Source organism: Sus scrofa, chromosome 13 (genome assembly GCF_054392235.1).
Source record: "Sus scrofa isolate SSC_HxYL_T2T_F1_AM1 chromosome 13, Sscrofa_HxYL_maternal_Yorkshire_Landrace_v2.0, whole genome shotgun sequence".
NCBI classification, from domain to species: Eukaryota; Metazoa; Chordata; class Mammalia; order Artiodactyla; family Suidae; genus Sus; species Sus scrofa.
In genome coordinates this window covers 145084500-145099947 of record NC_139395.1, presented here as the reverse complement: position 1 = coordinate 145099947, position 15448 = coordinate 145084500, and the positions used below count along the sequence as shown (strand labels likewise).

The 15448-nt window shown below is 40.5% G+C and overlaps 1 protein-coding gene across 4 annotated transcripts in view; it reads left to right on the top strand.

The window, feature by feature from the left end:
- ATP13A5 (ATPase 13A5) overlaps positions 1-15448 on the top strand; it is a 113397-nt gene that overhangs the window by 75808 nt on the left and 22141 nt on the right. For 3 of the 4 annotated variants that reach the window (XM_005670077.4, XM_021070061.2, XM_021070060.2), the window contains 6 exons: positions 1529-1654; positions 2775-2854; positions 5568-5610; positions 7465-7574; positions 11781-11877; positions 14308-14380. In XM_005670077.4, the coding sequence (XP_005670134.1) occupies positions 1529-1654; positions 2775-2854; positions 5568-5610; positions 7465-7574; positions 11781-11877; positions 14308-14380 (529 nt within the window). The remainder of the gene's footprint in view (positions 1-1528; positions 1655-2774; positions 2855-5567; positions 5611-7464; positions 7575-11780; positions 11878-14307; positions 14381-15448) is intronic. The other variant, XR_014824551.1, reaches the window with a different exon arrangement.

Genomic DNA, 15448 nt, shown 5'->3' with positions numbered 1-15448 from the left:
TTGAAGTATAGTTGATTTACAATGTTGTGTGAATTTCTGCTGCACAGCAAAGTGATTCAGTTATACATATCCACATTATTTTTCGTATTCTTTTCCCCTACGTTAGATCATTGGATATTGACTATAGCTCCCTATGCTGTACAGTAGGACCTTGTTTTTTATGCATTCTATACATATTAGTTTGCAACTTCTAACCCCAAACTCTCAGTCCATCCTTTCCCCATCCCCTTCCCCCTTGAAAACCACAAGCCTGTTCTCTATATCCATCCTCACTAATTTTTAACAAAGAGTCTACTCACATTATTCATTTAAGAGTTTAGTACCTCTCCAGAAGGTTTGTCATTGCCAGAAGTCACATCACTGTTTCGGGCTTTCTTCTTCTCTGGCTTCCTCCCACCATACTTTCTCTCCTCAATTTCCAGGAAAAGCAAGGGGAACTCTGTCCTTGCCCCAAGGGAACACTTTACAGCAAGTGTTCTGTTGGCCATTTTAGAAGGGGGTTGGAAGGGGAGGGGTGTATCACCTTGCCTCCCAATTTAGCACATCCAAATATTTTTTTCTTCCATACACGATGCTTTCCCAAATGACTTCCTCTAATAAAGAAAACGTTCTCATCTTTTATACTATCTGAATTTAGAGTCTGACACAAACATAGCACCTTCTGAGAAATGTTGCATGAAAAACCATTACCGGCTATTGACATGATGAGTGCTATATGGCCATCACATGTTTTCTCTTGGAGCTTAGCTGGCTGAGACTAGAGGCCAGTGGTAGCGGTATGCTGCCAGGTGAAAGACAGGGAAGAGAGGGTTTCAGAAAAGTAGTGCCAGTGCACGGGAACACAGTGTGTGGAAGAGGATCTGGGCTCCATGAGGGAAGAGGTTACCTGTGCGGTGGGGGAGATCAGGTTAGGCCCTGAAGAATGAGTCTACCTATTCTACAGGGAAGAACCTGGGGCATGATTTTTTTTTCTTTTTTAAAAAAAAATTATTGAGATGTAATTCATATATCATACAGTATATCATTTCAACCATTTAAAGTGCACAATTCAATGGTTCCTGTGTATCCACAGAGTTATGCAGCTGTCTTCATGATATTTTTTTAACTCAGTGAATTTTATTACACTTACATGGGGCATGATTTTTGAATGAAAGGTAAGTGATCTTAAGCAATAAAAGGTTGCATGAGGAGAAGAAGCAAGAGAAGGGAAGCTTGTTTCTTCTCCTTCCTTGGAATCACTCATCCATACCTTAGAATGATTTCCTCATTAGACTCCATCACAGATAGTATCTCCCAGGATAGGATCCGGAGCTTCATGCTGCCAAGTATTTTCTATTCATATAATGGGGGGGGGGTGCATATTTTGACTGTCTTCTTCACATGAGTCTAAGTTCTATGAGTAAATTCCACATTATGTATGTGCTGGTCCCTCACACTGTTGTGTAACATGGTCCTTCCATAGAATGTAGGAAAACAGCAACATTCCATAAGAGCCAATGTAGAATTAACGCCCTTTCAATTATTTTAGGAAACCTACATTAATATTGGAAACAGTTCAGTGCCTGATGGAGAAAGAGGGAGCTGTTACCATTTTGCAATGAGTGGGAAATCATACCAAGTGATATTTCAGCATTTCAACAGCTTGCTTCCAAAAGTAAGTACTTGGAGGAATGATGTGTTTAGTTTCACTCCCCAGATTAGTGAGATAAAAAAGGGTAAGAGAACAGTGAAAGCGATGATCACTGAGGTTATCTTAGAGTTAAGGTTATCTTAGATAGGGTGATGCTCCTTCAGGAGTTTCTGTCTGCCTGCACCTACCTGGTCTGCACATGCGCACAGCCGGCCTCCTGTTCAGAGTCTGAGCTCTGATACTTCCTTGCTCCTGTGGCTACTCCAACCCCTGCCTCAGCCTCCTGTCTCCCTCCATTACCTGCAGAGGGAAGCTCTAGGTAGTTCCAAACATGCTGCCTGTTTTTTGGATCAGCTTCTCTCTGAAAGCCACCAACTCTTGTCAGGCTGAGCTCTGTGCCCCTTCCTGTCAGGATTCTGAAATTACAGCAGGAGAAAACAAAGGCTTCGTGGTTTATTCTCAAAAGCATTTGTTATCTTGTCATTGTGTGTCTGTTTTAAAATAGTGTCGTGCAGAGCTGCACTGTCAGTGGGAAGGAGATAAATGGAGCACAAGCCCAGGGCAGCAGCCATCTGTTAGCTGTGTCTTGAGAGTTCTGTTGCTTTACCAGTCAAGAGCCATAGAATCTAGACCCCCAAGGCTTCTAGAAAACCATTAGTGCATTTCCTCATTGAAAAGATGGGAAAGCTGAGGCTCAGAGAGGTTGAGGCTTGTCTAAGGTTTGCACAGTTTGGGACAGAGCTAGGAATAGACCCTTGATTCTCAATTCCTGATCTATTGATCTATTCCTGCTTCCTCTACTAAGTCTGCACTTATTGAAATGGTACTTGGTAAAAAGAACTGTATTTCCTTAGGCATTTTAATCTCATATACTCTGCAGCTTTTTAGTTACTAGTGTTCATTAGAGCTTACCCATCTTGGAAAAATGGCCTGGAAAAAAAGTAAATGACTTGTAATGGAGAACTGAAAGTGAAAGTTAAATATTAAAGTCCCATTTTTCCCCTTTCCTGAGATTTGGTCTAATGAAATACCCCCCCAATACCACAATAAAACGATGGCCAGGAGTAATTTTTCATGGCAGTTCTTTTATTTAAAAACTATTCTTCTTTCTAATCTTATTGCAAGGGTTGTATTTTCTCTTTAGATTCTGGTGAATGGAACCATTTTTGCGAGAATGTCTCCGGGGCAGAAATCTAGCCTTATTGAAGAATTTCAGAAATTAAAGTAGGTGTTATTGCATAAAAGGAGACTGTATTTGTTATCTATTGCTATGTAACAAACTACTCCCAAACACCTTGGCTGATAATAACCCCATTTTTTAAAATTTTTATTTTATTGCATCGCTGTGCATCAGGAATCCAGTTGTGCTTAGCTGAGTCTTCCAGCTCTGGATCTCTCACAGGTGTAATTAGGTGTTGGCCAGGGTGGCCGTCATCTCAGAACTTGGAGAGAAGATCTGCCACCAGCCTCACTCATGTGTTGTTGGCAGGATTCAGGTCTTTGTGGGTGGTTAGACAAGAAAGAGTCTCAGTTTTTCACAGGCTCTCTGGCAGAAGCCACCCTTAGTTCCTTGCCACATTGGGTCATTCTATAAAGAAGCTAGCTTCCAGAGTTCCTGTCGTGGATCAGTAGTAATGAACCTAGTATCTATGAGGTAGGTTCGATCCTTGGCCCCATTCATTGGGTTAAGGATCCAGTGAGGCCATAAACTGTGGTCTGTGTAGTTCACAGACACAGCTTGGATCCCATATTGCTATGGTTGTCTCACAGGTCAATGACTACAGCTCCAATTCGACCCCTAGCCTGGGAACTTCCATGTGCTGCAGGTGAGGGCCTAAAAAGACAAAAAAATTAAAATAAAAAAAAAGCTACCTTCCATAACAGTGAGCAAGCAAGAAGAGTCAGAGAGAGAGAGAGGAGAGAGAGAGAGAGAGAAAGAGGGAGAGAGAGAGGGAGGGAGGAAAAGAGGGAGAGAGAGGTGTCATAAATTTTCATACCTTCATCTCAAGAATGACATCCCATCCCATCACTTTATTCTCTTCATTGGAAGCAAGTTACAGGTTGAGTCCACACTCAAGGGAGGGCATTGTATAACATCATGAATACCAGGGGGTAGACACCACTGAGGGCCAGTTTAGAAGCTGCCTACCCTGGAGACCATTCCTTCTGTGGCCTAAGGCATATCTTAGAGGAAGATCTCCTACTTGGATATAGAGAATAGAAACAACAGGTGTTTGTACAGCTCAGAATGGGAAAAATGGGGAAGTGTATGAGTTATCACCTAGAGTTATTAGAAGTCTATCAGAAGATTTGTGAATACTTTCAGGACCTCCAGGAAAGGGATAAAATGGCATTTTTACTGTTTGGGGTATAGAGGTCAAAGTAAAAACAGGAAAAGTCCTTTCTTATTGCCTTAAAAAATACAGCTGACCAAGTCACATCAGAGTGGAGTGGTGCTTCCTGGGACCAAATCTACTTATTATTTGCTGGGAATGTTATAGTCTCCAAACTGCAGATTTCTGGAAAGTGAAGAGGGATGGAGAATTATGAAGCCTTATATAATTGCTGATAAATAGTAGCTAAAATCAAGAGACTGCCTTTGACTAATTTTTTTTTATTGCCCGAGCATTCTTGGGAAAGTTTCATAAACTGTTTATTAACTCCTATAATGCCTTGAGGCTGGGTTAGTAACCAGTGTCTAAAATGACTATTTTGCTTCCATGGTCATTATATGATATTGGCTGAAGAAAGTAATTTTACCCTTCTCAAATTCCTGAGAAATGTTGCCAACTTAAATGCTTACTTTTGAAAAGCTGTGTTCCCCTAAAGAGAAATCGATTCAAGAAGGAAGGTACATGCTGTCTCAGAATAAGTTATCCTCTCAATTTCCAGATCTTGCTTCTCATGCCTCTATCCTTCAGAACTTGTTCCGAATTTAGGCAACACTAGAAGATGTAAGATTCCTCATGTGATATGAAGACTAGATGTGTATTTTTACACCTGAAGAAAGGAAGCCATTTTTGGCAAATGTGCATGGTCTTGACATGTAGATGAGAACAGGTCAATGTTTATAGGGTGATTTTCATATATACTACCCAAATATTGGATTGACCCATATGATTTTGTTTATATGTGGCCATTATTTGACCCATAAAGATGGCCATTTCTTATGTATCAGCTGGTCATAAGGAAATTGTCTGTGAACTTCATTTTCCCCTGTATTGACTGTGTTATTTCATGTTTTTTTGGCAAGTTACCACTGAGCCTTTAATAGTATTGCCATTAATCAATATCTACAATGTAGTATTTACTAATAATAGAAGTCAGTGTGTATTGCATCAGAAATTCCTTTGCTTTAGCAACAGCTTTCAAATGTACTCTTTATACTATTGTGTTTGCACATCAAACTGGTATAGATGGGGAGCATATATCATTTTCATTCCCGGATCATCTAGGGTGTGTGTGTGTATGTCTCTAGTTAGATCTGTTAAATCATTTCCCAAATGTTTCTCATCCCAGCATCTACATGCTAAACTTTCAGTAGCAGCCAGCAACCAAAACACAGATGGACTAGGTTATGATCTGTGCATTAGGTTGTGGGGGAAGCTCTATGATTATGACAGCACACACTTCAACTTGGCCTTGGTGGGGGTAATCAAACAGGACTTCTTTTGAAGTGTGTGATCATCTTTGTGGATGCCCTTGGCAGTATCACCATCATTTCCACGTGATTGATCGAAACAATTTAAACATACCAGGGCCTTATACCTCTGGGAGTATTTCTCTCCAAGTCTTTTGCCTTCAGCCTGATTCCACATGTGTTCAGGACACACACACACACCACACACACACATACACGCGCAGTTGAGTGTGAGTTAGTTATGATAGAAATTATTCAAGTGAGGCATTAAGCTATTCATTTTTCTTTCCCCTGCAGTTATTATGTAGGCATGTGTGGAGATGGAGCAAATGACTGCGGGGTGAGTAGAAATTACTTCTTCTAATGCAGGAAGTTCACTAATATCCCTCTTGAGGACCCCACATCCCTGGGGTCTGACTCTTCACTCTTCTGTCAGGATTGCATCACTGGATCATTTTGATGTTTATATTCACTTCTACTGGAGTGTGGGTTGGATGTGGTGAAGAGAAAAGTGAGATAGATCGTTTCAGCCGTTTGCTGGCAACTCTTGGAATAATAAAGACAAGGAAAGGCTCCATAGGCCCACATATTTTAGACCCAAAAGAGAGTTTATAAGACTAGCTGATTTAAATCTCTCCTGTTATAAATAAGGAAATGAGCCTCAGAGAGGTGAATTCTTTTTTTTTTTTTTCTGAAGTCAAAGCTGATAAAGGCTTAGTGAAGGAAAAAATTGAAACTGATGGTAAAGATTGGAATTATGTGTAAATTGTATTTATTCCTGCCAGACTTCTCCAGGGTTACTTTTTACAGTGGCTTTATCCCAAAATTCTTACATTCAGTGAAATCATAGACAGACCTACTTGGTTATTACATACTCTAGCAAATCTAAATTAACAAATTTTCTGCAGATTACTTCTTAGACACAATAGAAAGTGGTGTATACTTTATAATCCGAGTTTTGAAGATATGGTTGAAACGGTAGCTTCCATTGAAGATTTATATACATAAGAAAATATTTTAGGAGCTAACTCGTGGCACAAGAAATGAAGAGAATCACTTTGTATTTCAAAAGCCTATTAGATACTTAAGTCTGGGTATTTGTTTTGCTTCCCTCTTATATATTTAATTCAAAGTTCTGTGAAAAACTATGATCATACTTAGAGATGTCCTCTGAATTTTTCTGCCTCATGCTTCATGAGAAGCTAGTATTAGTCTGCTCTTCAAGATCTAAAGTGAATCTCCATTAAATTATGTGAAATTTAGAAGAAAACACATCAATCAGATGTTATAAAGGATGTAGTCTCTGCCTCCAAAGAGTTTGTTATCTGATGGGGGGAAGGATCATGCATAAAACTAACCCTAACATAGAGTAGATGGCGTAATAGACATAATAGAGATACCCAGTACTACCAGAGAAAGGGGGGAGAAGGAAATCGTTTAATATTTATTGACCATGAATTTGGTGTATACAGGCCACGGTAACCAGGTATTTTGCATGCCCTATAGAACTACAGAAAAACAAAACCTCATTTTTATGTTCTTAAAATTCTTATCGGACCAGGGGCTCTCTGGCTTGTGTATTGGCCTCGGTCTGCTCTGTGCTCTTTCTTTCCAGTCTTGATAAGAAATGAATTAGCTCATGTTTCAGTGAGGTGACATCTATCCAGGAATGATTCTCTGATGAGTGTAATCTGGTCCCTGCCTCCAGTGAAGATGCTCTATGCCCCAAACTTCATCTCAGCAGTCAGTTGGTTGGCTGGATCAGACAACCTAGAAAAGGTGGGGAGTAGGTAGTTTTTCATATAGCTCATGAAGATGGCCTATTAATTGCAGGCACGCTGATGGTAAAGACCCCCCAAAAAACCTCATTCAAATGGGGCTCCTTTTTAATGGACTTTTAGGATGAGTCCTTCCACTTTCTTATCATGTCTGCACCCTCTCAACCAAACAAAACACACACACACACACACACACACACATCACTCTTTTCCCTCTGGATCATTGTTTAGTTGGTGTCTCTTTCAATGGTGACTTTGTGTACCCAGGTGGAAGGACAGCATAAAGTAAACAGAGACCCAAGGGCGGAAGGGTGTGGTGTCATCACCTCTACAACATGAAGAATAGCCTCACAGTGTTTGGACAGTTAGAGCCTGGCCTGAGGAGTCTTGGGTGTAACACAGATTTATCATTCCAGGCTTTGAAAATGGCTCATGCGGGCATATCACTGTCAGAACAGGAGGCATCCGTCGCCTCCCCTTTCACTTCGAAAACAGCCAACATCGAGTGTGTGCCTCATCTCATCAAGTAAGCCACCTCTTCCCCTTCCATCCTCTGACTGAGGGGCTTACTACCTGACTCCAGGCAGAATTCAACTACAATTTAAAATGATAAATGTCACAGCAGAGGCCTGGGTAAAGTGCTGTTGAGCACCAGTGAAGGGGGCCATGAGTGCTGCTTGAGAAGCCTGGCAAAAGCAACAAAAAAAGTGACTTTTGCTGAGCTTGAAAGGATAAATGGTTGTGTCATATGGACAGTTGAAAGCTAGAGTTGATATTAAAAACTGATTGTGTATCTTCTCCCGCCCTTTATTTTGTATGTTGGATGCTTACTGGAGCCTTTCTCTCAGGAGCTGGGGATGGGGGAGGGAGCAGAAAAGGAGCACTCCATCAGATAGCTTTCCTAAAAGTGCTATGTCTCCAAAATACAAATTAGTGCATATCCAAAAATGATTGTGCCAAAGACTTTTACAATGGATTGACAATGATAAGGGGAAGGAATTAAAAACTGATATTTTCTCAGTAAAACTCCCTCACCTCCACTCCATTCTCATTTCTGACTATGTCTCTACCCATAATTCAAATGCAGTTAGGAGTAAAACATCAGATTTTATATTTTGTTTGTAGATGTTATTCCTCTGTTGTTTCCTATAACACCATGGCCTGTAACTACAGGCCATCTTCACAGCCAGAGATCTGGAGGACATCACCAAATCTTGAAGTTTTTATAAAAAAAAAGACAACCATGAAGTTTTTGACATGTCCCTTGATACATCTGAATGGGCAGCAACTGATAGGAATGACTCACCTAAAGGTTTCTGTCTGGGAGTTCCCTTTGGGGCTCAGTGGAAATGAATCTGACTAGTATCCATGAGGATGTGGGTTCAATCCCTGGCCTCACTCAGCGGGTCAGGGTCAGGGAACCAGCATTGCCATGAGCTGTGGTTTAGGTCAAAGACATGGCTTGGATCCTGCATTGCTATCGCTATGGTGTAGGCTGGCAGCTGTAGCTCCGACTCGACCCCTAGCCTGGGAATTTCCATATGTCGTGGGGGCTGCAAGAGAGCTTGCCATGTGTCCCTGAGTGCTGGGAGCCTGTACCTGTGTCCTTCCATGCCCTCAGCCCATCATCACCTCCTCTGTCTTCAAAGCAGCTTCCCTTCCTAACTGCCATGTTTTCTGCTTCTGAGGACCGTTTGGCCCTTATAGTCTGTCTTTGAGGCTCAGAATCTCAGAGTGCTTTTAACTCTTTCCTCTTTTCATCCCTAGCAAGCCAGGCATTATGTTTTGCTGATTTGTCTTTGGGAGAGTCCCTCCAAGCGCTACCCTTACTATCACTATTGCCTGAACCTGATTGGTGTCATGATGGCTGCAGAATGAGAGTTCTCAGGCCCCTCACCACAGGGCATGCTTCCCATCAGCAATGCAGCTGTGGACTTTTTAAATATTGTATTTGAAACTGTGGTGGATTGAGAATGCAACAGAGTCACTTTGCTGTATCGCAGAAATTGGCACAACATTGTAAATCAACTATACTTTAAAAAAAGAAAAAGAATAAGACAGAGCCTTGCCCTGGAAGACTTACCTTCCAGTCAAGGGTATAGAGAGATGTATGTGGATATAACCACATAACATTCTGCCTGATAAATTAGCTTTAAATAAATTAATGTCCAAACAGTACAGTCATTGTTCCAGGAGTTCTGTATAATAATTCAAACCAGGAGGGGAGGTTTCACAGGAGGGTTACATTTTTAAGGAGGGATAAATTAGGAGATTGTGATTAATGTATACACACTATTATATAAAAAATAGATAAGTAACAAGGCCCTACTGTATATTAAGTGCATGTAATTATTTATTTATTTATTTATTTTTATTTATTTATCTGCTGCACTACTTCATGCGGAGGTTCCTGGGTCAGGGTTTAAACCCGAGCCACAGCAGTGACCTGAGTGGCCCAGTGCATTTATGAATGCAATATACTGTTTTAAAATACAAATCAGCATGTAACATTTCTCTAGTGGCAGATGGCTTAGTAAGATGTAACTCTATGCTTTAATATTCCACAAATTCATAAAAATTAGATGTGGTTCAGCTGTGTTAGGCTGATTTTACCCTTCTTATTCCTTTTTTTTTTAGGGCCACACCCAAAGCACATTAAGCTCCCAAGCTAGGGGTTGAATCGGAGTTGCAGCTGCCAGCCTATACCACAGCAACATGAGATCCAAGCCACATCTACAACCTACACCACAGCTCATGACAACACCAGATCCTTAACCCACTGAGCAAGGCCAGGGATTGAACCTGCATCCTCATGCTAAGCCACCACAGAAACTCCTACACTTGCTATTCTTGATGTATGCCTAGTCCTGAGAAAACATCCTCTAGAGGAGCAGTGAAGTATGTACAGTTTTAGGTGCATGGGTCCAGATCCACAGGTTTTCATTTTTATCCTTTGAAACATGATTGACTTGTTATAGTTCAGTTCCTATAGGGCAAGGACTATACTTTATCCATTTCTGTATCTATCACTGTACCTACCATAGTACATCAGAGCATTCAGTGAATATTTGTGGAATGCATTAGGTAAATGAGTGAGCTGCTTAAAGCTTACAGCCATTAGGAATAGCAGTAATTCTGGAGGTCCGTGTGTAACATTCTTTATAATTTACCATTCTGTTTTTTTTCACTTTAAAAAAAAATCTGTGTGACAGTGCCCATTGTGGCTCCGTGGGTTACAAATCCAACTAGTATCCATGAAGATGCAGGTTCAATCCCTAGCCTTGCTCAGTAGGTTAAGGATCCTGCTTTGCTATGGCAGTGGCATAAGCAGCAGCTGCAGCTCCAATTTGACCCTTAGCCAGGGAACTTCCATATGCCACGGGTGGGACCCTAAAAAGGAAAAGGAACAAACAAACAAAAAATCTGGGTTTCCTGGAAATATACACAACTGCAGAGAAAAGGATGAATCACAAAAATCAGAAAACAGCCTGGGTTTCACATGCATGCCCCTTCTCGGTTGGTTGGTCTTCTTCTTCACCCTCTGTGTTGAAAACACAGGCAGTGCCTCTGCGACCTGATGGAAAGCATCCTCCCAAAGCATCCCGGCCCATCTCTCATCTTGCCTGAGGCAACGGTTGTTATCTTAGCTTTTTAGGTTTTCTTTCTCGTGTCCCTAGTGTGTTGTTGAAAGTCTTTGAGCATCACAGGCGTCCATGTTACCAGGACTGGAAACCAAGAGCACCTGGGCTGCCTCCCATGGGGATTTGCCGCTTCTGCCTTGACAAGGGAAGCCTGCAAGAGGGCTTGTTTGCCAAGTTCTCCCCTCCCTCATCATGTATTGCCACCTCCCTTTGTCTTCTGTGGCTCTCGTAATCCATCACCAGGCAGACCCAGTTAGAGGAATAATAGCTCAAATGGAACTTTTTAAAGGGAGTAACATTTACTTTTTTGTCTTTTTTAAAATTGTAGTAGGGTTGACTCTATGATATTAATTCCAGATGTACAAAGTGATTTGACATTTATGTACGTTATGAATTGAGCACCATGATAAATCCAGTAACCATCTGTCACCATACAAAGCTATTACAATATTATTGACTAGGGACTCTTCGCTTTTTAAGCTCTAATTTTTACCATTGTATTTATCTCTTTTGACTCCCTACCCAGCTGAGATTATTACCCCTGGGTTCTTCCTGGTACATCGAAGCCAACAAAACCCATTTTATCTCAAATACTGGCATCATATCTACTCTTCATATAATGTGAGAGTGCCTAGCCCTTGGCTTTATGTTTCTAAGGGACTCTGATAAAAGATGCACAGGGAGCAAGTGTTGCCAGGATGGAATGAATCACAGGCAAGCCAGTGCTTGACATTTTGCACCTTGTCACAATGTATGGTGTTTATAATGTACGTGTTAATCTCCTTAATTCACTGATAGTTCATTGAAAATAAGGACCATGCCCGATTCATGTACATCTTCCGTGACTCTGAGCATAATGCTGGCATACTTTTAAGCTTTATATAAAACTGTGCCTGTAAATCAATGGGTGAGGTAATGATTGATGGAGAGAATGAGTGAGTGAATGAGTGGTTAAATGAATAATTGAGACAATGAATCAGTGAATAAATGAAGGTATATCAACCGGCTAAAAAGAGCTCCTTTTGAAATATAAAAGAGACAGGGAGATGAGTATTATACATAACCAGTTATTTTTATTTTGTCTTAAACAGAGAAGGACGAGCTGCTCTGGTTTCATCCTTTGGTGTATTTAAATACTTGACCATGTATGGCATCATCCAGTTTATTGGTACATCCTTGCTCTATTGGGTATGACCCAAAATAATTGCTTCCAAGTTTGATTGCATTTACATCACTTGTTTGGTTTGGGGTGGATTTAATGTTTTATAAATAAATGACATTTCTCAAAATAGTTGTGTGCAAACTTGGGAACTTGGTATAACTGTGCATGAAACACGGAGCTGGAAATAAGTAAATCTGGATCAGTTTCTAGGACTGTTGTTTTTCTCCAGATAACCTGAGACACTTGACCTCCTCAAGCCTCTATTTCTTCACTTGGAGTATGAAGAATGCTTCAGAGTGGCCTAAATATAACCCAGCAGGAAATGGATCAGTCTCCAACTGTGGAATATTTTCGGCACACTGAAAAGAGATAAAAAGAAAGAGAAGTTGTTGAATTTGACTTTGAAGGACTCAAAACTGGAAACTTTCCCATACTGGAGCTTTCATTCTGAATCTGCAGAGAACTTACACACCATTAGGAAAGGATTAGCAGTTCTGTTTAAAAAAAAAATTATAAGACTTGAAATGAAATGATAAAAATAATCATCTAAGAATTCATTAGCTGTATGGAAGAATACGTACAGGTTGAAAGTAATCTGCATTGGTTCAGTCATAACTTACTCTACAGGGAAATGATCCAATAGACTCAGGGAACAGTGCAGGGGAGGAATTATTTTACTGCTTTTGAGTGATGAAAGTGAGGACCGCAGGACTCCAGCCTCTGGTGAGCTGTTAATTGCAAGAGGTGCACACAGAGGCTTAAGGGCAACCAAGTGGATAGAAACAAGAAATGGATAGGGAGTCAGGAAACCTGGATTCAAGTTCTGCCTCTATCACTAAGAACAAATCAGTTCTCGCTTTTGGCCAAGCCTTTATCTGCCTCTGGGAAGTCAGGCTGACTTTTTGCCAAAGCCCTCCATAGTTCTATGAAAGCTGCTCCCAGAATAAGAAGTAGAGCTGCCTTTGAAAATTTCTCCCTGTTCTGTCTCACCCTGCATACATATAATTTTACTTATCATTCTGAGAGGAAAGGAAGGGAAAGTATATGAGAACGAAATATAAAGAAGATAGAGAAAGAAGAGGAGTTGAAAGAATGCTGAGGGACCATTTGCATCCTCTGAAAGACACAAAAGCAGAACTTCAGTTCCAGAGTCTCCATGGATGGAATTGGAACCATAGTTTACTTTGAAGTCCTTCACTCTGATGGTTTAGACCTAAGTTAAGAGTGTTCCCCAAGGACCTTCACTGGAAACATCTTGGCCTTGGTTTCAGTCTCTTACAGGCCAGAACTGTTTTTTGTTTTGTTTTGTTTTGTTTTTGTCAGGACCTACAGAATGCAGAAGTTCCCAGGCCAGGAATCAAACCCAAACCACAGCAGTAACATGAGCCATGGCAATGACAATGCCAAGTCCTTAACTGCTAGGCCACCAGGGTACTCCTAGAAATATTTTCATTTGCATAAATCTAGTCTGTAATAGGCATAGAACCATGTTATGATTTAGTGCTCAGTAGCTGTGAAGCAGACAAACAGACCTGGCTTGAAAAAGTATAGCAAGGCATGATCCTAGAGAGTAATGAGCTGACTTTTATATATAAATACCTCTGCTCAATAAATCTGAACTGAAAAAAAGTTTTATGTCTGCACAGATCTTAGAAAGGCAGGTGTACTAGACTGAAATCTGCAGTGGGCTTACTTGGGGTGAGGCACTTTTTCAGTTCATGAAAATAAATGGACTCCAAGAGAATGATGCCATGAACTCAATCCGTGGATAAGGATGGAGAGAAAAACCTGTTGAAGAGTTGAAGTCTTGACTTCAAATTTTAAGTGTGAAGTTCCCACGCAGAATTTTCAGGCTTTAATATCATCTGTTCAGAGTTCACGTGTCCAGGCTGAGACCATAGCTGCCAGAATTACTGTGGCCAATAGGAGGGTGTTCCCCAACTGACTGACTCTCATTGTTGATGTGGAATTAAGTTAAACACTGGGAAAATAGTTGTTTGGTTTATTCTATACAAGATGCTAAAAATCTTTGGTAACGAGAGTTCCACTGGGTGGTGCAGCAGAAGTGAATCCGACTAGGAACCACGAGGTTGCGGGTTCAATCCCTGGCCTCGATCAGTGGGTCAAAGATCTGCATGGCTGTGAGCTATGGTGTAGGTCGCAGACACTGCTCAGATCCTGTGTTGCTGTGGCTGTGGTGTAGGCCGGCAGCTACAGCTCTGATTAGACCCCTAGCCTGGGAATCTCCATATGCCGCAGGTGCAGCCCTAAAAAAAAGACAAAAGACAAAAACCAAAAATCTTCAGTAAGATGCTAAAAATCTTAGGTAAGTCACCTTCTTCCTAAAGTGAGGACAAAAATAGCCATTGCTTCCTGATTACTTTCAAGAAACGTGTTGGGAATGATAAAGATGCTGTGATGCTTGAAGCCTCATGTATGTTTCCTTTCCTTTTCAGCAACTACAACTCTTTGGGAATTACCAGTATCTCATGCAAGATGTTGCCATTACCTTGATGGTCTGTTTAACAAGTAAGCTCCTTAGCAAAGTAAACTATATTATTTGCATTTATCCATGAGATACTCACATAAAATAAGAGCTTTTGAGAATGATCCATCTTAACTACCAAAACCTCATTACCTATGAATTTTTTAAAGTGGTGTTAGCAGGAAGTTGAGACTTGAAGTCCTCAGATGTGGCATTAAAATATCCTGATAGCAAATAGGGCATAGCTTTGTAAAATTGTCATCGTTATTTTGAGTTCTCCGTAGGTTTGTGTCTTGTACATAGAGAAATGTACAAGAAATCCAGGAAAGGAAATCTTTAAAACCCAAAGGTCATTTTCCATTATTCAACTATGCTTCACATTGACATGGAACCAGATTTTTGCTAGGGCTTTGACGTTTGAGAACAAATGCTGGTGTTTTAGTCTAGTGGAGTTCTCTCAGAAGCAAGGTGGGGCTTACAGCAGCTATTGCTCATTTCCTTCCTTTGAGAGGACACTGATAAAGTATTTCCTATCCAGGAACTTGGAGCTTGATACTAATTCTTAATAAGTGAGAAAGGTGACTGCCTCAACAGAGAGCAAAGCAAAAGAATGACATACTCATCTCTTTTTCCTTGTTCAACAATGGAAACATTATGAAAAAAAATAGATAAAACATCCAACAATGCAGGATATTAGTAACCTTGAGGATTTCATATAGATCATAAAACATGAAACTGATATTGAAGTCATTTATTATATCAACCCTGTAACAAAATTTACCCGTGTCAGAGATGTAAGTAATACCAATTTTGAATCTTGGGGTTGAAATGACTATAACTATTCATAGCCCATTAAAATATTTTCTAGTGTTATTAATATTCACGTGACGGGATAATTTTGAATCAGTGATATATTGCTTCTTCAGTGTTGGTTATTTTTTAAGCAATTTGCATGCTTTGCTTCTGAACTTGGACAAGGATGCTAAAAGGAAAAAAAAGACTACCAGGAGGTTCCAAGAGCTAAGCTAGCAAGTAGCACGAAAGTGAAGACCATGGCTATCCTCCACCACTTCCTATCTCTGTGCCCTTTGGCAAATTATTTACTAAATAAA